Here is a 25,472-nt window from a genome sequence, read left to right on the forward strand (position 1 = left end):
TAGCTTCCAAGGCTGTAGTAAGACATCAAACAACATCGAAGACCCTTTCTTGAAGCTCATTTCGAGTCAACATGTCCATCGCTTCGCCATTCATCAACCCATGCACATAGCACTCGCCAACAAGCAAATAGCGCCCGCCCATAGGTCTGAGACAGAAAGGCACTTTGCAACCAAACAAGACACACACAATATCGCCCCCTTCCAACGCCGCTGGGCCGAGCACATAATATCCCTTCTGAGTCGTAGCAAAGACTCGACCCGCGGAAGCTGAAGTTGCCCATCGATCCCAATTGCTTTCAGAATCTGGCATTTCTGCAGCCCTCTTAACCTCCTCTGATATAGCAGTTGATCCTTGGTGGGTGTCTATGAGATATCTCGCTGCCTTGCACAGCCATACCTCTTTCGGTACTTCGTGGTATGGTGTAGAGTTGTGTCCTGCTGCTTGTACGCATCCGTTGCTCAACGTTTGCACGACAGCGAAAAATGCCGTTTCTGAATTTATGTAGGCGTCGCTCAAATTGAAGTCAGCTTTTCTGCATAACCCCTTCCAGAGCCACTCCAGCGTTGTTAGAGATTGGTCGGAGGTCTTCTTGGTATAAAAGTCCCGCGAGCTCAGCTTTCCGGTGCATTGTTTGACAACATCAATCTGAACTCCATGAACCCGGAGCATGAGATCAGCTTCCTCCAATACCATGTTTGGCGAACTGCCACTGTGCGCACGATGAGGGCAGATCGGCTCCGCTAATATGATTCCCTCAGACCATCTCCAGTCTGGCACCCAGGAGGGAAGCCTGTGCTTGTCCTTGAGCCATATTTCAGTCTCGGTCAGAGTCGTGGGAAGAATCTTTTGACGATGCTGCACTGCTGCCAGCATGATGCAGAGTGACGCTGGACTTTGTTGTAATATTTGGGTTGCTGTGTTGATATACGTTTCCTCGACTGTCTTTGTGTAATCTGTAGTAATCGAAAGCGGTCCACAGCTCAGCGGATGATGAGATGAAACAGAGAAGTGACCAAGAAATGCAAAGATGCGGTCTCTGTCATCGCTGAACTTGAGATGACGCGCTCGCTGGAGTTCGTACACGAAGTTGAAGCGGTTCGCATGATATGTCTTTTCATCGGGCTCAACGAACCGCCGGAATAGGAAGGATATGTCGGAGGTGGTGATACCCAATGTGCTACGGAGATAATGATAGCACTTGAGCTTCTCGCAAACTGTGGCCAATTTGTCCCAGTCCAAGGTGGCTTCGCCCCATATCATCGTCGCTGGCGTTCCCGTTCCAATCTCTTGAACAATCCATCCGCGCTTAAACTATTCTGTTCATCAGTGTCTCAAATAACCATATATGTGTCGACATATTTACCCAGGGCCGGTTTGTTAGCGCTTGCAACGGCTTTCGCTTATCCGCGATGTACGTTTCTAAGCGGGCGCCAAGGTCTGAGGAAGGATTGTCGAGAAGTCCGTCTAGATCGTGGACGAGACCGAAAGCTGGCGATGCTACCTGTTGCGTATCCAAACCAAGCCATACTAGGACCTGACTTGCATCGCGATATATTCTATTCATGAATTTCACCTGCTTGCTTCTTTCCATTTGGTCCTTCTGGTTAATACAACACTGATCGGCCCATATTCGACGTGATACTCTGGGAGATCGTAAAGAACGGAGTGCTGCAGATACAGACCCTCCATCAAATCCAAGAAATCCTTCCCCGCCTTTAGCGTCCTGAATCAGGATCTCGTGTGTATTATTCGGTAGTTCTGGATCTGTCCAGACGTAGGATAATGCCTCATAGCTCCCTGGAGAATTGATCGGAACAACCTCTAGTCTACCTAGGAGTGGCTCGTCGTAATTGCCAGGCTCTAGTGTCAGTATTCGAATTGTCTCGTCATCCTCCAAAGGACGGTACCGGTATTGAGCTTTCTTCATCATAACCCGACCAGGGCAGTCGTTGGAGCCTTGGAATGGCAAAGTTGACTCTGAAAGATCAATCGCAAGTCGAAGTATAGCTGAGTGTGGATCTTATAAATCTTGAGTTTATTGTGGCTTGGCAGCTATTACACCATATTCTACAATCCGACTTAGCAAGCTCATGAGAACTATCAATGGCTGCAAGAGTCCTATGTACGAAACATTTTTCTACTTCGCTTGACCCCTCAAAAGGCGGGACTGTGGCTAAGCGCTTAAGTGACATGTATTTGTCGAGCCGGTTAGGCGGAGATAGCACCTTGCCATGAGATAGGCTCCAATGGATATTTGCATACAGCTTAACCCTAGCTAATACTTGGGCACCACTCATTAGGTCGGATCCGCACAATGAAGTATTTGAGACCCACCACGCCTGACCTTCAACAGCTGCTGAACCTTCCTATCTTTCCGGCCTTTCCGATACTCAGCTTGAGCCATGATCTCAGCATTTCGATCCAGATTTCTAGAGACAACAAGCCCTCAAGATGCACCCAGTAAAACGGCGCAGACCCGAGCCGCCGACGAGCCAGAAACCTCCAATCAACGTGTTGCTCAGTTTCTTGACCAATATGGAGACTACAGGATACAGCAACAGTTCAGGTTGTTAGCTGATCAAGCAAAGAGGGACTGCGAGGATATACTCGAGACTGCAGGAATAAAAGGAATGGTGCAGAGTAGATCAAAGAAACATGCTTCGCTGCAAAAGAAGCTCAAGGACATGGCCAAAGATATTGTTTTCGTCGAAACGATCTCTGGAGATGCGACGGTCGACGATGAATCAGAGGACGTCAAACAGTATCACGAAGGAGATATTTATGATCACCCGGAGATGGGAGATCTGGCAGGCATTCGTATTGGCTTATACTTCCCTGCCGATGTTCGTAGGGTCGCAGAAGAGATCAATCGACTCTACGATGTAGCGCATACCTTCGGCACGGTTCAGGACACGCGAACGGTAGTTACAGAAAGAAACACAGATATCGAGGCGCACGGCAACGGTCGATGGATCAGTCAAAGTCCTGGCGAGGATGTCCACCACTGGGAGCACTACGGATACAAGTCTTGGCAAGTGGTTGTTCAATGGAGACGGCCCTATCCTGAAGCACTCAGCGCGATCGAAAAGGCTCTAGCGCCGACCAACATCTTTAACTCATTGAAAATTGAGATCCAAGTCGGAACCATCGTAACGCAGGCCTGGGCCGAAGTACAACACAACATTATTTACAAGAACCCTTACAAAATCGACAAAACTCCGACTATGCTACGAATGATCGACGCTATCAACGGTCTAGCCATCAACACTGATATCATGCTCAATGAGCTTGAGAAAAGCCTGGAGCAAGCCAAGCTGGAAGCTGCCGCTCGACGACAGGTTGAGCTGGCCCAAGCATGTCTCGAGGACAATATACAGAGGGTGAAGGAAATGATGGAGGACGGTGCTGACATAAACCACGCGGATGAAGAAGGTGACACGCCACTTCACCGGGCTTGCAAAGGCGGTAGTGATGAAGTGCTGGAATTACTTCTTGCCGAGGGGGCTAAAGCAGATGTGCAGAATAGTGCGGGCTGGACGCCACTACACGAAGCGTGTGACACTGAAAACGATTGGGTAATGGCACGACTGCTCTCTCATGGCGTCGATATAGAGATCAAAGAGAATATGGGAAATACGGCACTTCATTTGGCTGCTTTCAGAGGGTTTGATGGAAAGGTTCAGCAACTTCTTTCTTACGGAGCTCGGACGGACAGTAAGACGCTTAGGGGCATGACTCCGTATGACTTGGCTTTGAGGAGAGGGAAGTATGATGTTTTGGCGATACTTGAAGAATACCAGTAATGGATGTGTTTCATTCATACAGTCTGCACAGTCTATGACTGTTCGCATGCCATTGGCCTATTCCATAGACCCTAGTAGAAGTAGAATATCATTCTTCAAACCCAGTATATACCCTTGTAACCGACCACGCTAAAACAAAATCCTGCGTCCCCTCAGCAGGGTTAAGCATCTTCTGCGCGACGACTTGTACAGTGACCGGAGTCCGAGGTACCGGGCAAAGAACAATCTGCTCTACATTGTTCTGCTTACTCATGTCGTCCTCGGAGACGCCACCGTGGTGGAGCGCATCCGCGGAGTGATCAATGAGGGCCAGGTTCAGATTATTCTGCATCATCGCACCAGGAAGGTCGTTGTAGACCATGGTAACTTTAAGCTCGAACTTGCTTCTGTCTTCATTACTGATCAAATCGGGACTAGGGGGATCGAGGCTGAAGGAGAATGTGTCGAGGTGCTTGAGGGGTGGTCCGATGAGTGTGCCGCCAGGGTATGAGGGGAGAGTGATTGTGCCTGACAAAGTCTCATGGTGAACAGCACGGGTCTCGAGCATGGAGGCTGAATTCTGCAAGTTCACCCGGCCAAAGCCTTGGGCTTCCATGTCAACATTGGGAAGCCTGTTGGCGCCGTTGATGATGATTGCTTTAAGTAGTGCAGCAGGCGGTGATGATGAGGGAAGGCTTCCGTTCTTCTCTTGGAAGATCTCGCGCAGAATTGCAGCGCAGCCAGCGACAAGCGGCGTCGCGTGGCTTGTACCGCTCCGGACCTTCCAGAGAACATTGGCGTATTCCTCGCTCTTCGCCTTGGCAGCGGAGTAAGTAACGCCCGGGTGCCTGGAGTAGGCGGAAAATATATTGTAACCCGGCGCCACGACATCAGGCTTAGTACGCTTCTCCGCCGTGGGGCCGCGAGAACTGTCGCTGAGGACCATGTCTGGATTGAAGACGAGGAGGTCAGCTTGTGCTCTTTCCGCGCTACCTGCCGTGGCAGCTGTCTCGGGTGTGAGCTTGCGCGTTGTGCCAGATGCTCCGACTGTCAAGCAATTCTTCGCGGCGGCTTGCGATCCGATGGATGGTTTGGTTTGGTTCTGAGGCCACTTTTCCAGCATCTTCTCGTTGTTGTTACCGGCGGAGAAGATGATGAGGGCTTGTGGATTGTCGCATACGAATTTATCGATGGCGAATGCGCTGGCGCCATAAACCCTCTGGGCGGAATAAAGGCCCAAAGGATCGCCCCAGGAGTTGGAGTGGATAAAGGCGTTGTGGTTTTGATACGGCTCCTCAAACAGGGTCTTGACATCTATCACTGCCTTGAGAGTGCGACGATCTTGAAGCAGTGAGGTCATGATCAACTTTGCTTCTGGGGCAACGCCAGTCACAAGGCCATGGTCTGTATGAATGCCCTTCGCGACGATGGTGCCACAGACGTGTGTGCCGTGACCTTGAGGATCGTCGACGGTCCCTGCGGCAGGACTGGTGTCAGATGATCCCCCAGCTCGCCCAACAGAGATGAGTCGTTCGATACTGCCGCTGAAGGCGGGGTGACAGTCGCTGCGACTTCCTAGATCGAATCCAGTATCATTGACTGCGATGGTTTGTCCCTTGCCATGGTAAGGCGACAGATTGATTGCCGCTTCTCGCAACTGGCCACCACCCATCACAATCTCCACTGCCTTGCTGTCATGGAGCTCTGGTATAATGACCTCCTCAATGATGCGGACATTGTCATCTTGAGCAATAGTTTGTAGCTGTTGCCAGGTTGCGGTAAGGCGTATTTTGCCATCACCCAGCTCAAATTCAGCGCGGTTCAGATCTGCCTTGGCTGCTATGGAATCTGCAACGGTGTCTTGATCGACTCCAAAGTTGTGGATCATGACGTCTAATGTGCAGGGGATGACTTCCTTCTCCGACTGTGACTTGAGAACTTCATGAAGTACATCGCGCAAGTTTTCGGGGATCTTCATGACATTTCGGTAAACATCTACCTGGCGGACGAATGTGTCTAGGGCTCGAATGGGACCAAGGTCTGGAGGATCATAGTGACAGAGATAATTGAGATTGCCAAGGTCCTCCAAGATGTTCACGCCAAGGTCTTCAAGTGTGATTTGTTGTTGTTGGGTAAGGATGTCTTTGAGGGTAACAATGATGTGACAGGTATACTTTGCGTTCTCAGCATAGTGCTTCTTCGGGTCAACAGTGATGCCATTGACCTCGATAACCTGAGCATTGCTGGGTGGAGTGACGTCCCCCATGGTGACAAGGCTATGCGCTAAGGACGTTTGAACTGGCAGTGTGGGATGAGGAACGAATTCTTTTGATCGAATGCCACAAGAGGGATCAACAATCTGCAAGTATTGTCCTTAATATGCTTGACCCTCCTCCCTAAAAAGCTAATCCCGCCAGTTATGCTAGCAAAGAGAATCCGCGACGAGCTATCTTGAGACATCCAGAGTTCCATACCGGTCAGCCGATTTCACAGCAGCCAGCCACTATCACACCAGCCAGCCATTATCACAACGTTCTGCTAATCGGCACGAGTTCTCTGATACCTTGTAGGATGCTGCAGTCCGATTTCGGTGCAATGCCGCTGGCCAGAAGTATGCCTACATTCCTAGCGATCATTTGGAGTTTCAGCTCCGAGCTTGTATTTGCGATATTGTCAACTTTGGCAGGTTTCGTTGAGCTCATTGGCTCGTCTGGGCTCGTGCAGATGAGACACAGATTCGATAGTGCCTGAAAGTGTCTCATCTCTCCAACTTGGATGTGTCACTCGGCGAGAGAATCTTCATGCTACGGGAAACGATAGTCACCCTCGAATAGGCTAGACTTTGACAAAATCAATCCGTTAAGAACGGGCGAACCCGTCGGGCCAATATAGATCCCTGTTCTACACCAATACTTACCCATGAAAGTGTCACTAACGGCATAGCGTCATGGAGGGACGGCAGCTGAGACTGGGGTTTGCAGCCACGCCCGCCGTCATGCCAATAATCTCACCAATCCTAATTTGTGATTTGCCATCGTGGGCACAACGGGAAAAGTGGCTAGGTCCCGACACTAGTATTGACGGCTGGAAACGTTGTAGACTTGCCCGGAATTAGACCTGCCTGGACAAGGATAAACAATATCCTGTATTCGCTGGCTTAACTTAGCGTTGAACTAGACCTCGTTTAGAGAACTCCTCCAATTGAGGCAAGGTTTTACCCGCCTATGTTCCTAAAGCGTGACTTAGGCCGCAGGCATGAGAACATCTAGCCGAGGCCGCGCAGCCAGCCACTCAAGGTCCAGAGACCACACTGCATCCACCAGTTAACATTTCTTCGGACGCCATGACCGTTTCTATGAACTCTTGCATGGGGTTAGCGATATAGTGCATGCTCCGGTGGCGGATGGCTCGCCGTTGATGCCCAGCCAAATAGTTCACATGCGCAAAACCTGGTCTAGGTCTAGCTATGGTAGTACATTGGCTTGGCCTCTTCAGGAATATGACAGTAAAGATCAAAATCTGTTATCCCTTTCTAGCGCTCTTTGAATTTTAGGCGAAGGTGTTGTATGCATGTTTGAGACAAAAGCGCTTCCGCTTCAGTTGGTGCGGGGTCAGGTTGCTGGGGCCTGTCCGGTCGTAGTTCGGCTGTCGTAGTCTGTGCGCTACAAACTGAAGATAGTGAGTGAACAGATAACCAAATTTGATCTTTACAGGAGTACTCTTCTGAGACATGCTTTCGAAACCTTGCCTCTACAAGTCATAACTATCCCTGACTCAGCCAGCCCCGGCATAGCCATGGCGATAGTGTCATGTACACTTGCGCATGCAGAGCAATCCTTAGCTTACTCTCGACTTCCTACCTCGTCTTCTGTGGTGGTCGAGACTGTGATTGAGCTGTTATCGTGAGAAACGTAGGTATGGTGTTCGTATCTAGACATCAATAATCGTGCCACACATGCATCAAGTTTAGCCGTGCTTGATTTCAGCCAGCCTTTCTACAGCCTGGCCAAGTCCAGAGTCTCAGTCGTGCTTGACTTCAGCCAGCCTCTCGAGGGCCTAGCCAAGTCTCCAGGTATCTCCCATGAGATTCTAAGGTTAGTGGACGCGAATCTTGGGATGTCTCGTACTTTCCTGCAAGACAGCGGTTCCTTCACACATTCAGACTATATCTGTAAACACTAGCTCCTTGAGGGCCTCTCAGATATAAAAAGGCCTAATATTCCTCTCTATCGAAAATCACTACCAGAACCACAACCACAACAACAAAGTCTACAATCCCAACCAATAGTTCTTCTTACTTCTTCAACTCCCTTCTTGGAAACGCACATCAATAAAAATGGCCACCACCACTTCCAACCCCAGCACTACCGTCAGCACAGTTACTACTGTCATTGAGGTCAAGGACCTTGGTGACGGCAAGTATGAGCTGAACGAGATCCAGTCTGACCCCTTTGTTCCCCCTGAGGTCCACAGCAACAACCGCAAGCAGGTTGATGTCCCACTCCCTGTCCCCGGCCTCGGTGTAAGTGTTCATGCCAGCATCTGAAAGAGATGTACTAACAAGAATCTGAACTAGATCACTGTCTACCTCGACATCGACGACAAGGAAATCGGCGCCTATGCCACCATGTTCGGCTCACAGATTGGCAGCTCCTACAGGGCTGGCCTTGACTCGGGAATCGAGATTGGTATCAACCTGTTCCTCGCCAAGGGCAGTGTCCGCGTTTTTACCAAGAGTAACCGAGTCAAGTTGGCTTACAGCCTTGAAGCTGGGGTTGGTCCTTTCTCCACCTCTCACAATGACGAGCTCGATTTGTTCGGCTTCTAAAGGGGACTTCCGTCATTGTACTACCTTGTTTTCTTGGGAGGATATGAGATCAAGACTGCTCGCTATGTAGACTGTGGAAATAAACATTTTTAAATCTAAATATTTATCATCGCGATTTATACTACTGTGACGATCTGAGAGGCTCCAACTGTGGAGGATCCGGAACAGGTTCTGGGACTCCGCCTAGTATGGGCGGATATTCCATTTGAACTATCTTAATAGGGTCTAGCTGTATATCCATGTTGCTTAGATTGTGGCCTTGACAAGGTAGTAGTTAAGATTAATTCAGGTTTCTGGGGAAGCCCATGTTAGCTTAATCTAATCTAAGCGCAGAACCCACAATACGTGGGGATATTATTCTTCTATTTAAGTTACGTACGTCACGTTGCAGTTATTTTATACGATTGTGCAGGTTGAAGGAGTATGAGAGTTTGAAGGATTGAGAAATGAATGATCTACTTACTAAATTCAGTCAAGATCGCCAGTCGAAGGAGCTGATGAAATCCTTCAGACAAGGATCAAGGCCGGTATAACCACCATGCCAATGTTAGGATTAAGTATAATAATGTAACCTACGATAGCTTCCAAGGAACTAAACACAGTCAATGACGCATAATGGTCAAATGGCCTCAGCTTCAATTGAAACCATGTATACAATAAAGTATATAAAATGTCCTCACACCGTGCTGTCTCGATACTCAACCAAACACTCAACGACAACGCCAACAATTCAATCACAGAAAGAACTACTTCCTCAAAAGGAATCATACAATAAAACCTTCCTCCACTACAATTCAATCTTATACATCATGGATTTCAAATCCTTCCTCCTCGCTGCTGTCATGGCCATGTCCGCACATGCCGAGAACAGGGTCAATGTCTTCTACTCTATGGACCACTTCTCTACTATCGCCGGTCCCAAAGGTGGCAACGTTCACGGCCACAGCAGCGGTGTCACCGTTGCCGATATGGAAGGAAAGCCAATCTGGAACGACAAGGAGCCAGGAGGTGTGCTTGCCTGTATAAACCCCAACATGGAGCTTAGGATCTGGTCGTCCTGCTGGGACGGAGAGTACATCTTCAACTGTGGTACGGATCTCTTCGCGAATATTCAGGGTTGTGGTGTGGAGACCAGTGGAGGAAGGTCTTTTAAAGGAGAGGTAGACGCATCGATTGATTTCATTGGGATTGCTATCTCCTTGTCGAATACCTGTTCGCTCAGTATTCCAACCCGAGATAACTGCGACGGTGCTACTTTCCATGTTGTCGCACACAACCCTTAGATTAGATTTAGCTCTAGGCAATCTGTGTAGTTGAATAGCAGTGGGATGTATATTCACGGAGATAATTTATTTTACGTTGTTGTAGAAGGCCATTGATATAAACAAAAGACATTAATGAATCAATAACCGTCTTCATGTAAAATCCAGATAGCCAAGATCTCTTAAAGCGACTGGGGGCATATCAGGCAGTGGCGTATCCACACATTTTGCTTTAAGACTGTGTTCACCGTGCTTGTATCTCCAGTAGTTTAATCTTCTAACTTCGATATTCTGGAGTTGAAACGGCTCCTTGAGTTGTTCTCATCGCCGTTTGGTTTAAATCAATCCCATCATAGAACTGTTTACTAATACTAAATACCATTATCTAGGCCTTGGTGAACCTCAAATAAGGCTTGACCTCCCTGACATCTCCAAACTTCTTCCTCGCGTCCTCGGTACTAACCGAAGGCGGAACAATCACATCATCACCCTTCTGCCAATCAATAGGCGTAGCGATGCCCTTCTTATCGCCCATCTGCAAACTATCAATAACTCTCAAAACCTCGGCAGAGTTACGTCCTGTAGATGCAGGATACATCATTGTAAGTCTGATCTTCTTGGCGGGATCGATGACGAAGACGGAGCGGATGGTGAAGGCGATGGCTTGCTTGTCCATGTCTTCTTCGTTGATCATGTCGTAGAGGAAAGCGACTTTGCGGTCGGCGTCAGCGATGATGGGGAATTGGAGGTTTGTGTTTGAGACTTCGTTGATGTCCTCGACCCATTTGTCGTGGGAGCTGAGATCGTTGGCGCTCTGAGAAATTGTTAGTATAGTTGAACTCAATCGGAGGAAGATTGATTTACCAGGCCGATCATCTTGACTCCTCGCTTCTCAAACTCGCCCTTCATCTTGGCAAAAGCACCCAGCTCGGTTGTGCAAACTGGTGTGAAGTCTGCGGGGTGAGAGAAGAGGATTGTCCAGCTGTTGTCGATGAACTTGTGGAAGTCAATTTCCCCATGGGTGGTAAGAGCCTTGAAGTTGGGGGCTATCTCATTGTCAGTAAATCATCCATCTCCAAGTGTGGATTGAGCATACCGGTTGATCCCAATCGTAGGCGAGGCTGCTCTTGAGATGTCGCCATGAAGCGACAAGCCATTGGTGGCGCAAGAGGCTTCATGCCCATGGACCAATTGACCCTCTTGGGGAGGGCGGTGACATTGCGGAAGGTTCGGGGGATAATTGATGCCATCTTGAGTATTCTGATTTGCTCGGAGGAGGATTGATGATGAAAAGTGAACTGTGGATGAGTTTCTTTATTGCATGTCCCTTGACGCAGAACTGACGAATATGATTACATGATACGTGACGTCACGGGCGATCATTGGTGGAGAGCTACATTTCAGCTTTTCGGGGACTGCTATCACTTTAGGCATGTCCACTGCTGTAGGAACATAAATGATAAAGCATCGGGATTTGGTTCCCTTGAAGTCATTTCTTTTCCTTGGCTTCATGGAAACCAGTGCTTCTTAATTGGCTCGAGGTTGCCAGGTCGTTGTTTTGCTCTGGTTTGGCGTCACGCATGTTATCTTATCTATCTCTATCTTATCGATTGACACAGACCTACCCTGCACGACCTGAGAATCAACCGCCTTCAGGACGTCCAGAGTTCATGTAATCGAAAACTGTTGTTTTATTATGTATGCATTGCCGACGACCCTACTATCAGATATATCACTAGAAGACCCCGAGTATCAAGTAGTCTGGACTTAATCAAAGCTTCTTCTCGAGACTAGAAAATGGTAAACGCGTTTTCGTGTGCCGCAAACCGAGGCACGGAGTTATTTTCCACAACCGAATTCACTCCAGCATCCGTAGAGACGTGGAATACTTTGAATCAATAGTTCTGAAGATGCTATTCCTGATATCTCCTACCATCCAGTGTGTTTTTATTATTTTTATGATCATGGAAAGTCTCACTTCCATTTCATTCGGTCGCTCACCAGCCACAACATGGCGCAGGCTTTTTCATGCCGATTGTGAGGCCTCAGGCACCCACCTTCCAGGTCCTAGGCCAGCCAGCCCAGAATACACAAACAACACACCCCGCCCGTGTGCCTATCACATCCATGATTCTATGTGCCCACCTCTTGACTACAAACACAGGAGCATCAGCCTGCAATACATCTACACCCTACAAAACAATGAGATCGACAAGCCCAGCCAAAATGGAACCCAGCTCTTTAGATTTGCTTCGAGAGCTGCACGGCGACTTGAAGCGCAAATGGAAAGCCCATGGCCCCAAGGTCGAAACTGCCTGGCGATCATTCAACAAACCGCAGCGAGCAGAATGCATGGAGACTGGAGCATTTGAGGGAAAGGTCTTGAAACATTCCCGGGATACCTCGCTAGGCAACGTGTGCTGGTTTATACCTGAGTGGAATCTGGAGGATATCACGGATCCCGAATCGAATCTGTTGCTTGACATACTCAAGCACCGTGCTACAAAATCACTGTCTCAGCAATACCGCAGCGGCCACAACGGGACTGCTGGAGATCTTGATCTTATTGAAGATATGGCGCGAACACGAAACATGCGCCCTGTTGGGGACTTTGAGAACTGCTTCACAGTCTTCTGTAAAGGTAAGTATGGATTCTCGTTCCACGTTAATGCTGGTCAGAAAGGCAAGGAATTCCTATCAGGACTGGAGTCAGCCTTTCAGCAACGAAAAATTATCCCACAATCGCTGGGAGAGCTTATTCTTCGGCGTCAACTTGTACTGCTTCAAATACTCAACATCATGATTGAAACTGTTCTGCACGAAGACTCCGAAACTAGAGATCGAAGCCAGCTGGCCGAGAAACCCAAGCCTACGACCACTCCTCTACCTAGTTCTGTGTCCAAGCAGGCCACCGCCAAGCTCAACTCCCAAGATCTTTCCGCGATTGCTTCCGACCAGAAATCGTCTCTTCAAGAGTACCTGTCGCTTCTTCGCACAGAACCCGACGTTCTTTGTTCCAGCGTCAGCGTGGAGTTCTTCAGCCGCCCTGAGCTTTTGCCTGACGAAAAGGGCCGATCCCTGTCAGTCCACACAGACAGGTACGTTGGGCAATTGTGTTCATTTGAGCTGTACGACTCGATAACTGACCCATAAAAAATTCAAATAGATACATTGGGCCTGCCGTCTTCGAGACAATTCACAATGCATTCCAAGGGATCGCTTCCTGGGATTCTATCACTGGATTGCTTGACCTCCTCGCGAAGCTATCCGCTGATAAGCTGTACAAGTCCATGGTTCTCCAAGAGCTCTCTAATATGTGCCATTTCGAGTACGCCCGCACTCAAGCCCTGTTCAGGCGTCATATCGCGACAGGAACCGGATCGAAGTGGTTCAAAAGGCTGTCCAATGTATACGATCGCGGAGGAAATGCCAAGCTCTCGATGAAGTGCAAACCGGAGGAACTCACACGATCCGATCCCCAGCTGCACTACTTGTTGCGACTTTGTCAGCCGGAAACAACTATCAGTCAGGCTGTCGAGTGGATGCAAAAGCTCACCAATCTCTATAAAGCGCATCCGTTGGAGCGAGAAAGTCTTTTTGAGAAAGAGTCTCGTACACTTTACGACATGGCTGCAATTGTCGTCTTCGTCCAGGATCTCTCTGCTGTATACTCCCTTCCCTCTTCGTCGCGCAAGAAGGGTACTCTGCTCGTCGCTAGACTGCAAGAGGTTGACGTCGAACTTGGCAAGATAAAGAAAGAGGTTGACCTGCGCGACTTTGCTGCACCGATTATCAATCTTATTGAGCCTGGCGTGTCCCAGAAGGCACTGGAAGCCCTCGACCAGTTCGTGATCGAAAAGACAGACGCAAAGATGGGATCTATGTACCAAGATGAAATGAAGAAAGCATTTCAAGATATTGAGGGGCAGTACCAGAAGGCCAAGGAGAAGTTGAACAAGCATACCAAGGCGGATCTTGTGCCCATGAACACTACTCATGCGGACGCAAAGGATCGAATCGAGACCCAGAAGCGAAAGGAAAAGACACGCCCAGAGCATTCCTCTGTCTACAAGATCACCAAGACCACAGACTTTGATGAAGAGAACAAGGCTGTGGAGCCACCTTCACCCGTAAACGTCAGTCCATCGACAGCTCAAGTCTTTGCAACTATATTCGACAAAGCTCAGTCGCGAGGGTCACTAAGCTGGACCTCTTTTGAATCGGCCATGGCAGAACTGGGATTCTCGGTGCTAGCCCGATTTGGCTCCGTTTACACGTTCAGACCGTCTGAGGATATGGATATCAAGAGGTCCATCAACATCCACCGACCTCATCAGTCCCAGATTGAGGGGTATGACACCCTGATTTTGGCCAGACGCTTGAGTCGAGCTTATGGCTGGAACGAGAATTCATTTGTAACTGAATAAAGAGTCTTGTGTTGCAAGTACTGTAACGGTTGCGCCTGACCGTTAGGCCGCAGGGCAGAGGATTGGGCTATAATCACTATAAGCGAGTACAGTAGTGCTTGCAGCTGCCTATAGAGCATTATAGCGCTGTTACAAGAACCAATCGTAACAAGCACACGCTCAGAGGGATAGTGTCCCTCGGAAAATAAGACAGAATATACATGAGCTATCATTGTAATATTAATAGAACTCTTTTAAATAGCAAAGAGAGTCATAATATATACTTATGGGGTTTGCTTTTTAGGTTCAAAAATTGTAGTCCGAGTTACGCCAATGGAGGCCACGCTCACTTCGTTTTTGTCGAGAGATGTTTCCAGCTAGTATCTGGATTGGGAAGGCGGTGAAGAATGACGAGTGGGAGGGAAACACAACTTGACCATCCTGTAACATTACCTACATCGATCAACAAGTCCTTCATTTCAGTCCAACAAATAATGTCAAAAAAGATGAATCCTCTCATTCTAGCGGGTGGGAAGTCCACCAGAATGGGCAGACCAAAACATCTCCTTCCAATGCCAGATGGACGTCCACTTTACCAGCATCAAATCGACCTCCTACACAGGTCATGCCCTGAGGCTGAAACCATCTACATATCTCTCGCACACGATTCTGAGCTGGACGACTTCCTTCAACAAACTTCAAAACAACCACAAACCATCACACCCGGAGGTCCAAGTATTAAAATAATTATGGACACTGAAACGAGTCAATCTGAAGAGTCCAAAGGACCAGCATCCGGCATCCTCGCTGCTTTCCAACACGATTCTAAAGCAACATGGCTTGTCGTCGCATGCGACTACCCATGCATCACAGCGTCTGCCTTAGATCAATTAAAGTCAGAGTACAAATCGCCTGTCACTTGCTTTCGAAACGTGGAAGGCTTTTGTGAGCCTTTGTTGGGGATATGGAGTCCAGAAGCGATTAGACATCTGAAGGACAATTGTGAGAAAGGCAAGCTGAGCCCTAGTAAAGCTGTCAAGGAACTTGGTGGACTTGTGATTATTCCGGATGGGGATGCGGATGTGGTGTTGAAGAATGTTAATACGAAGGAGGAGTGGGAGAATGCCTTGCAATTGTTTTCAGATACATCGTAAGGATAATGGCAATAAGCCGAACGTTTGGAAATCTAATTTGTGTTACAGTATTGAAGTGTCGTTCATAGGATAACAAGAAACCATCTGTCCCGCCTCAAGCCTCTCATTCGCCTCAATATGAATCCAACAGTTCGCTTCCACGAAAGGCTTCATCTTCGCAGGTCCCAAAACACCAGGCGCGTCATGCACCGTGGGCTCTCTACCAGTCAAGTCCAATACACCAGGCCTAAACCGATCACAGTTCAATCCTCTGTTCGGCGCATCCATGTTACTCTTCCTCGCCGAACTTCCAAGTTCAAGGTTCTCCAAGCGTGCAAGCATGGGGTTCTCTGGCTGCTGTCCGAGTAGTAGCTTTATGTAAGGGACGGTCAAGAACTTGAAGCATGCAGCTGCAGCGCCTGGGTTTCCTGGCAACCCGAAGAAGGCGACCTCGCCGAAGGGTGACGGTAGAAGCGCGAAGAGAACTGGATGGCCTGGCCGGATTGATACACCATGAAAGACGATCTTGGCTCCGAGGATTTCCAGGGCTTGCCGCACGTGGTCGAACTTTCCAACTGACACGCCTCCACTTGTGATCATAATATCCGTCGATAAAAGCTCTAGCCTCTCTCTGATGGAACACACCAGGGACTCAACCTCGTCATGGATTGACCCCATGAAAGTAGCTTCCGCTCCGGCCTCTTTACTCGCAGCCGTGAGATAGACACCATTGACGTCCCTAACATGCGATGTCTTGGAAGTCAACTCATTCCCCGTTGACCAGATACAAACCTTCGGCCTCTTGAGCACCTCTATCGCATCAATTCCCACCGAAGCAAGAGGCATGATATGGGAAGCCCTCATCAAAGACCCCTTCCTCAAGACAACCTTTCCCTTCTGAATATCCTCCCCCGCAAACCTCCGGTTCGCATATCTCGGCACAGGTTTACTAACCGCAATACATGGGACCTCCCCTGCAATTCGAACCGTATCTTCAACCTTGACACAAGCATCAAGCACTTCCTCTCCTTCGGGAAATTGTGCACCGGTCATGATTTCAACACAGGAATTCAAAGCCATATCATCTTTGGGGGAAATAGATTTCGGTTTGTCGCCCGCTGCGATCGTACCGCGTATGCAGAAAAATACGGGTGTTTCTGGAGTTGCGAGGTTTGTGAGAGATGATGATATCGCATAGCCGTCCATGGCTGAGGTGTCGAATTCGGGTGTTGAGATTGGACTCAGATAATCGCGTGCTGCGACGCGACCGATGGCTTCGGCCAATGATACCGTTTCATACTTCTTCGATTCATCTTGGCTGTTCTGAATTTGTGACGCTGCTTCTTCCAGTTTTGACCGCGCGGCTGAACAAGTCGTCGCCATTTCGCAATTGTCGTATCAATTTAATATCTGCCTTTGGTGTTCTTGATGCTGACCCATGAGGGTTTCCATCTCCATAATATCTGCTCCCCGGAGATACATCAACGCAATGCGGATCAGCATAATATAAGCTAACCCCAATCAAAATAGTGTTTCTGGAGTAGAGTTTTTACTCGTCATTAGTAGGTCAAATGTTCCAAAGACTTGGGTCATTTACGTCATTAGCTCTTCAAACGTAAAATTGGCATCATACTTCCAGCATCGATATTGAAAAAATGTGCTTTTGTTGGAGTCAGGATACCGAGCTTGCCGACCAGATGGTTTCGTAGCCAGTCAACTTGAGTTTATTACACACCGCCAAGAGCAAGGTCAGAGAATATTGAACAGAAGAATCCTGCTACTGTTGTATCAATTGAACTTCTCATCTGCTGGCCTCTGCCTCGAAAAGATGCCGAAAGTCAACATCGACACGGTCGGGAACCCCCCCAAAGACTGCTCTCGTGACTCTATTGAAGATATCTGGGGTCCCAGAACACCATATGTGCATCAATGGCCCACCAGAGTTGATCATGCCTGTGATGAGACGCCTGATAAATGGGTTCAGAGTGCATGCGTTCTATGCAGGTACGTGAACATGCCGTGTCGATAAATCAGTTGTTAACATCTCATGTAGCAACGGATGTGGCCTTGACCTCGGAGTCAAAGATGGCAAAGTCGTCGGCGTGAGAGGTCGCGCTGTCGATCGCGTCAACAAGGGACGGCTGGGGCCTAAAGGCTTGAACGGCTGGAAAGCGATTCATAGCAAAGACCGCCTGACGCACCCATTGATCCGTCGCAATGGAAAGCTTGAAGAGGCGACGTGGGATGAAGCCATGGACCTCATCGTCAAAAAGTCGAAGGAATTGGTTGAGAAGTTGACGGCGCATAGTATTGCGTTCTACACCAGTGGGCAATTGTTACTTGAGGAGTATTACGTGCTTGCTTTGATTGGAAAGGCGGGACTTAACACCCTTCATATGTGAGTGCAGACAATCTTCACTAAGAGCTGGTAGCTAACGGATCGGTAGGGACGGAAATACTCGCCTTTGCACCGCGACTGCAGCGGCTGCCATGAGAGAATCTTTCGGCTCTGATGGACAGCCAGGCTCTTATACGGATATCGACTACACGGACTGTATCTTCATGGTAGGCCATAACATGGCCGCCACTCAAACTGTTCTGTGGTCCAGGATTCTCGACCGTCTAGCTGGACCCCATCCACCAAAGCTCATCGTCGTTGATCCGAGATACTCCGAGTCAGCGAGCAAAGCAACAGTCCATCTTGCTCCTAAGATTGGCACCAACCTTGCTTTGCTGAACGGTATTCAGCACTTGTTGTTCAAGAACAACTGGATCAACGATGACTACATCTCTAAACACGTCGTCGGCATCGAAGACCTGAAGAATACCGTAAAGGGTTACGATCCCGAAAGAGTCTCGCAAATCACCGGCGTACCTGTCAGCAAACTCGAAGAAGCAGCCCAGCTCATCGGCCAAACTCCCAGTCTCTTATCGTCAGCCCTTCAAGGCGTGTACCAATCCAACCAAGCAACCGCAAGCGCCTGTCAAATCAACAATATCCATCTCCTACGCGGTCTACTCGGCAAACCTGGCAGTGGTATTTTCCAGATGAACGGGCAGCCCACCGCCCAGAATAATCGTGAGACCGGCTGTGATGGAGAGTTCCCTGGTTTTAGGAACCACCAGAACGCTGCGCATATGCAAGACCTAGCTGATCTGTGGAATATTGAGAGTATCAAAGTTCCGCACTGGAACCAACCTACCCATATTCACAACATGTTGAACTTTATGGAGAAGGGGTCTATTAGGATGGTTTGGGTGTCGGGTACGAATCCGCTTGTCAGTTTACCCAACCTTGCCAAAATCAGGGATATCTTTACGATGCCTGAGTTATTCGTCGTTTGTCAGGATCTCTATATGACTGAGACTGCCGCCGTGGCCGATGTTGTCCTTCCTGCTGCGCAAACGGGCGAGAAGACTGGTTGTTTCACAAATGTTGACAGAACAGTGCATTTATCGCACAAAGCTGTTGATCCACCTGGCCAAGCAAAGGCAGATCTGGATATCTTCTTGGATTACAGTCGAAGAATGGGCTTCAAGAACAAGGATGGTGGTCCACTGACGCCTTGGACTGAACCTGAGGAGGTTTTCAAGGCTTGGCAGCGACTTTCTGCTGGTCGACCTTGCGATTATTCTGGCATGTCTTATGCGAAGCTTACCGGCGGTTCGGGCCTTCAGTGGCCTTGCAATGAGGACTATCCAGTCGGAAAAGAACGGCTCTTTGATGATGGGATATTCTTCACGGATATCAACTACTGTGAGAGCTATGGACACGATTTACAGACTGGTGTGCCGTATTCGGAGGATTACTACAAGGAACTCCGCCCAGCAGGTCGCGCCATTCTCAAAGCCTGCGATTATGTACCTCCGTACGAAGACACGGACGACGAGTATCCTTTGCGATTGTCGACGGGACGAAATGTGTTTCAATTCCATACCAGGACCAAAACTGGACGAACAGCCCTGCAGAATGCGGCACCCGACCCTGAGATTCGGATCTCTGAGAAAGATGCCCCGAAGTATGATCTAAAGACTGGAGACATGGTGCTAGTCAAGTCGAGGCGCGGACAGGTTGAAGTTAAGGTGAAGATTGGCAAGATCTCGCAAGGACAGGCGTTCATTCCGTTCCATTTTGGATATTTTGATTTAAAGGACGGAAGAGCAAGAGCTGCGAATGAATTGACTATCAGTAAGTACAACAACTTCGACTAATCTATCGTGGTTTACTAACAGCCATTAGCGGAATGGGATCCTATTTCCAAGCAGCCAACCTTCAAATCAGGTGCCATATCTATTCAAAAGATCCCATCTGACGGAACAGTCCCAGTCGCCAAAGAGCAACAATCCGCAGCTGTCGCCAGAGCAGAGAATTACGATGCCGACGATTCGAAAGTTACAAAAGATGATCTTGACAACCGTGAGCGCCAATTAGAAACCTGGCTAGGCGAAGCCTTTGAAGCAATCATTCTCCTGAAGGAAATAACAGAGGAATTATTCGGCCATCTAATTCACGACTCAGAAGCCCACTCTGGCCTTCGTATCTTGATTCAAATTACCAAAGATACTATCGATCAGTTGCAGCCTCATGTAGAGAAATTTGGAGAGAATCAAGCGAGGGGAAAACATACGGCGCATCTCCTCCGCGATGCGCTTTTTCCAAAGTCAGACACAGACAAACTGCCCGCTCAGCTTCAGGTACTAGAGGCATTGAGAAGCTTGCAGGTTTATCTAGCGCATTTACGCGTTGGATTGGACGCGCTGAACCCTGTTAGTCAAGCAATGTGGGACGGGGACTTTTTCGATGCGGTGATTTATGCGATTTCGCAGGTTAAGAGGATGCAGGATTGGGTTACCGAGCAGATCAAGGTCAGGGCCCCGCAGGCTTTGCTGGTCCCTTGTAAAGTTGAGTGAGCATGACGCACCTTCAACTTGATGATGACACTGTAGTGCTGGATATACAACGGGTGTAATGAATCGACTAGTGAGATCTCTGACGACATGGGGTCACTTCCAAGTTTTGGGCCGATAAGCGACGGGCCGGGCAGAGGCTAAATATGGAGTGCGCCCTGCCAAGAAAGTGTCTTCTCTGTTTCTGCCATCATCTCGAGAATCTACATATTTGTTTCAATAATCCGTTTCAATAATCTATAATTATCGCGACAATGTCCTCAGTATCGCAACCTCAGCCTGCGCATGTGGACCAGCGAGGATACACCGCTGAATCGATGGAGATGAGCCAACCGAAGGCTCACCAGCCCATGGGTACGTTAATTGATAGTTTGATGAAGACGGAATTTTAACGTGGCTCGTCAGATGCCCAGAAGCCTCAGGAAAGCTCTGAGCCCGAGCTCAATCTCAGAGGTGGTGAAGATTGTGGTGGTTGGTGTCGTGGTCGATTCTGCTGCATTATTCCTTGCCCGATCCCCATCAATTGTTGCATCATCCCTCTCTGAGCGCGTCACTGTATCAGAACGACGAAGGACGGGTTTCCCGCTTAATTTACGATTTAATGTATTACTTTCAGTTAAACATATACGTCAAATATTGATGAAGCTTTCTGTTCTCATCTCATCGCAATCGGAGATTGACCCAACGACAAAATTTATAGACTACAAAGTTTTTATTAAGTCAAATCTGGATAAGAGAATCAATTCATTTCGCAGCGATGCATATGGCCTTATGATAAGTGATTAAAATGCCATTTCTGTAGGGATAAAACAGCGCACCGAGTGACATTCCCATTCGCTGGTGAGGGCCCATTCTAAGCGCCGCAGTCACGTTTCAACACAACCAACAGTCTTACCGACACGCAATAAGTATCAGTAAATTCCCCGTGAATCTCATGTTCTGTAATTTTCATAAATATTTTTAAAATGGCCCTGGACTTTGTATATCAACCTTTGTTAGAAAATGAGATTCGTCTTCTCAAGATTGAAGACGTCAAAGACACAACCAACACCTCTAAGCGCCGTCCAATAGCATGCTCAATTGAACATGTTTGCCTACCACCCGCCGCTAAAGACAAACACGACCAACAGTTCAAAGGGAAAGGAAGGACGTGGCCTGAGCTTCCTACACAACACGACTTTGCGCCTCTTTTTAGAACAGGTCTAGGGCCACACGTCGGCGAAGCTACCTCAAGACACTCAGGTGAGACGCTCGCTGGAGAGGAAGTTGATCTACCATGGAGACACGAATGGGGCGATTACATCGCTCTGTCATATGTCTGGGGCAGTCCGAAACCGTCAGACGGAGACGAGTGCCATTTTATCACCGTCAACGGATGCCCATTCAAGGTCACCCCGAATCTGTACTACGCCCTGGACCAATTAAGAAAGAGCTACAGAGTCCGGCAAGGCTTCAAACTATGGATAGACGCTGTCTGTATCGATCAGACGAATTCAGAGGAGCGCGGACACCAAGTCGCTCGGATGCGCGATATTTATCATTCGGCATGGCAGGTTGTTATCTGGCTAGGCCCGAGTGACCAGACAAGCCAGCTCGCTTTTTCAGCATTACATTGGCTATCCCAAGAGTCGAAAAGGGATAATCCGATGGAGGACTTTTACCAACAGAGTTTCTCAATTGACTTACGACCTCTCTTCATCATGTGGCCGAAATATCACAGCCCGATGAAGACGGAAGTTTACAAGGCGCTTTTCCACTTCTTCACACGACCTTATTGGCGTCGTATGTGGATTGTGCAGGAAGTAGCTATGGGAAACCCCAATACACCCATTCTCTGTGGTGACGAGTGTATTTCATGGAACGATATACACGAGGCCGTACAAGTTATAGCATCCGATGAGTCGAGATTCGGTCGCGAGATTCTTGACAGTGTTCAGCCTCAATCGTTATTGGGCTGGTCTTCCGAGGTTGCGCGGGATAGAAAGCTTCGTCAGAGAGATTGGGCACCAGAGCACATGTGGAAGGTCCAGCAAACCATGACGCGTATCCAAAATGATCAACATGCTGAAATGGGATTAAGCGGCTGGACTGACCTCGTGCGAGCAGTTAATCTTGCACGCGATGCTCTCGTTACTGACGATAAGGATCGAGTCTATGGTATCTTGGGCATAAAAGCCATTGCCGACAGAGTCAACATCAAACCAGATTACAACCTTTCCATGCCCACCATCTACTCCAACTTTGCGACCGAGCTCATGTTGACTGGCGATCTCAACATTCTTCGTTTGGCATCTGGACATGGCGGATATGTGATGGGGAATTGGGAGATCGAACACCTGCCACCAATGCTCAGAAACGGTTTCATGGCGCCCTTGGTACTACCGCTAATGGATGCCTTTTCACGGAGCTCTGAGAAGATAGCTGTTGGTGTTCCGTGCGACCACTATCTACCGTCATGGAGTGTCTGCTGGGCATGTGCTCCTAGTCCAACGGCCCAACTAGGTGGAACTTACCAGGCGGATTTAAACATGGGTCGCTCAATACCAACCTTTTCCAGAGGTCAAGCAACTCTTACGACCAAGGGGATTTTGTTGGATACGGTCACTTCACTCAGTTCATCGAACCAGGCGGAGGCTGATCCCCGATACCCTTGTAATAGTACTCCCGCGTCAAAAAGCATATATGGAGATTTCGAAGCAGCAAGAAAAGCATTTTGGAGAACGATAGTAGGCGATACGACTCCCGACGGCGACAAGGCGCCAGATTCATACGCATGGCTACTCCAGCCCAGGCTTTGGCAGAGAGGTATCGCAGGTGTTTGGACAAATGGCTTCGGCCTACATAACTTTATGCTTCGCAACTCAGGACTCAATGTCTGCGGCTTCACTATCCAAGAACTGATCTTCGGTCGCAAGAAGTTCCAATCCTGGGTTAAGCAGACGTTTCCTGGAAATGTGTATAACCCGACCGAGGAGCAGCAAGAGATGTTCTCGTGGGCAGTGAATGCTATGGCATGGAGACGGGTGTTTGGGACAAGAGATGGAAGAATTGGGATGGGCAGTGGTGCTGCTCAGCTAGGCGATAGTGTGGTTTTGCTTAGTGGTTGTAATACACCGTTAATAGTTAGGGAGTGTAATGGGGGGTGGAAGTTGGTTGGGGAGTGTTATATGCATGGAGTTATGTATGGAGAGGTCGAGGCGAAGCAACATGAGTTGGTGGATATCACTATTTACTAAGCATCTGATGAGCAATAGCTGGGAGGGCTACTAATGACGGGATGAAAGTACAAATGAGTGACATTTGTGACTGCCCAAGTATATCGTGTTTCGTTACTACAAGTCCAAAATATCGTTGAATCCATATGTTTCTCTCCATGCAGGTCGTTGTCCCAGCCAGTATTTCCCATCCTCACTGCGGGATATAGTCCTTGACCTCAGTCCCACCAACCTTGGGCGGCTTTCCATTAGCATCAGCCTTCAACCCATAAAACATCCTGGTCGAATCAATATCCGACTGCTGCATCTCCGGCGGGTCAGGAGAATAATTCATGACAGACTTCGGGTTCCGCGGTCCCAGCTGCACAGCACCAGCGCCTTCAGGCCTGAGCCCAAGTTCCGGAAGACCTTCAATAGCAAACTCATGTCGCAGACCAAGAACATGACCCAACTCATGAGTAAAGACGTTGTGCATAGAGGGCTTCCAGTCTGACGAAAAAGCATCGGAGAAGACAACTAGAGCGCTAAGGTCATCGTTGTTGGGGAAGAAGGCTCGCGCAAGAACACCGGCGCCGTCGCCGCCGTGGTAGAGCACAAAAGTAGCATCTTTCGCAAGAGGAACCCATTCAAAGGTCACACCGATGTCGGCATTATTCCACACCTCGGCAGCCTGCGCAAGTTGCATGGCCGCATAATCCGCATCATCTTGACTCTGGAAACCCGCACGCCAAGCAGCCCACTTGACAACAGAGCCAGGCTGCCAGCGCGGCACTTCCCTGTTGAAACCGACGACGATGTCAGAAATACCGCCCTGGTTCCAGCCTCGTGGAAGAGCACTCTGCGTCATGCATACGGGAGCTTTGCGGTGGGATTTGGAAGCATCTTGGTCTGTGGGTTCATTGACATTCTGGGGTTGGATGGCTTGGATGGCTTCTTCGCCGAGGTTCTGGGCTATGGCGTCGAGGAGAACCTCTTTGCCTGAGGGGCCTGGGTTGGACATTTTGGAGGGGTCAAAGGGGGTTCCGCACCAATTCTTTGGTTGAGCCAGTGTTGCGATTGAAGGGGAAGAAGTGTTTTGGAGATGGGATTGTGTCTTGTTGAACTTGTCCGTTGTGCGAGGGAGTTGTTAGTATTTATACACAAATGGAGGTGATGGCTCTTGAGAGGAAGACGATCAGCCGAAGCGCAGCATTCCTAGAGTTATTCGCTATCACAGCGCTTCCCCCAATTTATCCAGTTGCATATAGGACTAAATGAAAAATCAACATTATGATGGCATCGATAGTCCAGTTTCGGCAGTTGGGAAATTAAACGTCAGCCGCTTTTCTGTAAGGAGTTGAGGCGGCTGTTTCCCCGATTGGCTTGATGGGTACCCTTTTACAAACCACTGGCTGAATGAATAGGAGCTGAAAATATGTGACTTGTGACATTTAGATGCCCGTGGTAGATCACGATCCTTTTATGCACACGCCGGATGAGACACTCCGTCTTATCACGGCGATAAGGTTATGTTTCAAGACTAATTCGATGGCATGCCTACTACGGTGGCCAGCTGAGCAACCACTATAGATTTCATTTGAGACAATTCGTCCTGTTGCGGCTATGATCGATTGGCGGTCTAGGCCTGTCCGTCGCGGGATAGGATCTAGACTCTGGCGATCTCGATGCTTATTTGGACTTCCTTGAGCAAATGTGACGGGGAATCATTCGATGAATGGTTAATTGTATGCTCGAGGAATGTGATAACAAATCTACCCGACGGTCTTCGACACGGGTTCGATCCACTTCGCGACTTGGGTGTATTTGGCGAAAAAGCCCCGCTGTCTTGTGTTTGGTCCAACATTGCGAGAAAGGATAGCTGACCTACGTGATTACGATGATCAGACTCAGGAGTGTCGATCGCTACGCCAGTTTAGAGAATGAAGGAAAAAAAAAAA

At 48.7% G+C, this 25,472-nt stretch overlaps 11 protein-coding genes across 11 annotated transcripts; 6 read left to right on the top strand and 5 right to left on the bottom strand.

Annotated features, from left to right (window-relative positions):
• Nucleotides 1-25: 25 nt before the first annotated feature.
• FIESC28_10021 (uncharacterized protein) lies at nucleotides 26-1,928 on the bottom strand (the record flags this gene model as incomplete). The annotated part of the gene is made up of 2 exons (XM_031164156.1): nucleotides 26-1,312; nucleotides 1,365-1,928. 2 exons carry the CDS (start codon nucleotides 1,926-1,928, stop codon nucleotides 26-28), a joined length of 1,851 nt encoding a protein of 616 aa, XP_031011786.1.
• A 475-nt stretch (nucleotides 1,929-2,403) lies between these two features.
• FIESC28_10022 (uncharacterized protein) lies at nucleotides 2,404-3,804 on the top strand (the record flags this gene model as incomplete). The annotated part of the gene is made up of 1 exon (XM_031164157.1): nucleotides 2,404-3,804. One exon carries the CDS (start codon nucleotides 2,404-2,406, stop codon nucleotides 3,802-3,804), a length of 1,401 nt encoding a protein of 466 aa, XP_031011787.1.
• An 88-nt stretch (nucleotides 3,805-3,892) lies between these two features.
• FIESC28_10023 (uncharacterized protein) lies at nucleotides 3,893-6,049 on the bottom strand (the record flags this gene model as incomplete). The annotated part of the gene is made up of 1 exon (XM_031164158.1): nucleotides 3,893-6,049. One exon carries the CDS (start codon nucleotides 6,047-6,049, stop codon nucleotides 3,893-3,895), a length of 2,157 nt encoding a protein of 718 aa, XP_031011788.1.
• A 2,070-nt stretch (nucleotides 6,050-8,119) lies between these two features.
• FIESC28_10024 (uncharacterized protein) lies at nucleotides 8,120-8,611 on the top strand (the record flags this gene model as incomplete). The annotated part of the gene is made up of 2 exons (XM_031164159.1): nucleotides 8,120-8,305; nucleotides 8,360-8,611. 2 exons carry the CDS (start codon nucleotides 8,120-8,122, stop codon nucleotides 8,609-8,611), a joined length of 438 nt encoding a protein of 145 aa, XP_031011789.1.
• Nucleotides 8,612-9,420: 809 nt separating this feature from the next.
• FIESC28_10025 (uncharacterized protein) lies at nucleotides 9,421-9,894 on the top strand (the record flags this gene model as incomplete). The annotated part of the gene is made up of 1 exon (XM_031164160.1): nucleotides 9,421-9,894. The coding sequence occupies one exon, from the start codon at nucleotides 9,421-9,423 to the stop codon at nucleotides 9,892-9,894; it is 474 nt and encodes a 157-aa protein (XP_031011790.1).
• Nucleotides 9,895-10,258: 364 nt separating this feature from the next.
• Nucleotides 10,259-11,123, bottom strand: FIESC28_10026 (uncharacterized protein; the record flags this gene model as incomplete). Its single annotated transcript, XM_031164161.1, has 3 exons — nucleotides 10,259-10,687; nucleotides 10,738-10,919; nucleotides 10,970-11,123. 3 exons carry the CDS (start codon nucleotides 11,121-11,123, stop codon nucleotides 10,259-10,261), a joined length of 765 nt encoding a protein of 254 aa, XP_031011791.1.
• A 952-nt stretch (nucleotides 11,124-12,075) lies between these two features.
• Nucleotides 12,076-14,300, top strand: FIESC28_10027 (uncharacterized protein; the record flags this gene model as incomplete). The annotated part of the gene is made up of 2 exons (XM_031164162.1): nucleotides 12,076-12,971; nucleotides 13,040-14,300. 2 exons carry the CDS (start codon nucleotides 12,076-12,078, stop codon nucleotides 14,298-14,300), a joined length of 2,157 nt encoding a protein of 718 aa, XP_031011792.1.
• A 1,175-nt stretch (nucleotides 14,301-15,475) lies between these two features.
• On the bottom strand, nucleotides 15,476-16,795 carry FIESC28_10028 (uncharacterized protein; the record flags this gene model as incomplete). The annotated part of the gene is made up of 1 exon (XM_031164163.1): nucleotides 15,476-16,795. One exon carries the CDS (start codon nucleotides 16,793-16,795, stop codon nucleotides 15,476-15,478), a length of 1,320 nt encoding a protein of 439 aa, XP_031011793.1.
• Nucleotides 16,796-17,240: 445 nt separating this feature from the next.
• Nucleotides 17,241-20,323, top strand: FIESC28_10029 (uncharacterized protein; the record flags this gene model as incomplete). Its single annotated transcript, XM_031164164.1, has 4 exons — nucleotides 17,241-17,416; nucleotides 17,466-17,810; nucleotides 17,860-19,601; nucleotides 19,653-20,323. The coding sequence occupies 4 exons, from the start codon at nucleotides 17,241-17,243 to the stop codon at nucleotides 20,321-20,323; spliced, it is 2,934 nt and encodes a 977-aa protein (XP_031011794.1).
• Nucleotides 20,324-20,574: 251 nt separating this feature from the next.
• FIESC28_10030 (uncharacterized protein) lies at nucleotides 20,575-23,556 on the top strand (the record flags this gene model as incomplete). The annotated part of the gene is made up of 3 exons (XM_031164165.1): nucleotides 20,575-20,674; nucleotides 20,726-20,791; nucleotides 21,320-23,556. The coding sequence occupies 3 exons, from the start codon at nucleotides 20,575-20,577 to the stop codon at nucleotides 23,554-23,556; spliced, it is 2,403 nt and encodes an 800-aa protein (XP_031011795.1).
• A 172-nt stretch (nucleotides 23,557-23,728) lies between these two features.
• On the bottom strand, nucleotides 23,729-24,535 carry FIESC28_10031 (uncharacterized protein; the record flags this gene model as incomplete). The annotated part of the gene is made up of 1 exon (XM_031164166.1): nucleotides 23,729-24,535. One exon carries the CDS (start codon nucleotides 24,533-24,535, stop codon nucleotides 23,729-23,731), a length of 807 nt encoding a protein of 268 aa, XP_031011796.1.
• Between the last annotated feature and the right edge of the window lie 937 nt (nucleotides 24,536-25,472).

This window comes from Fusarium coffeatum, assembly GCF_003316985.1.
Source record: "Fusarium coffeatum strain FIESC_28 chromosome Unknown BRIP53273_contig_281, whole genome shotgun sequence".
Taxonomy (NCBI): domain Eukaryota; kingdom Fungi; phylum Ascomycota; class Sordariomycetes; order Hypocreales; family Nectriaceae; genus Fusarium; species Fusarium coffeatum.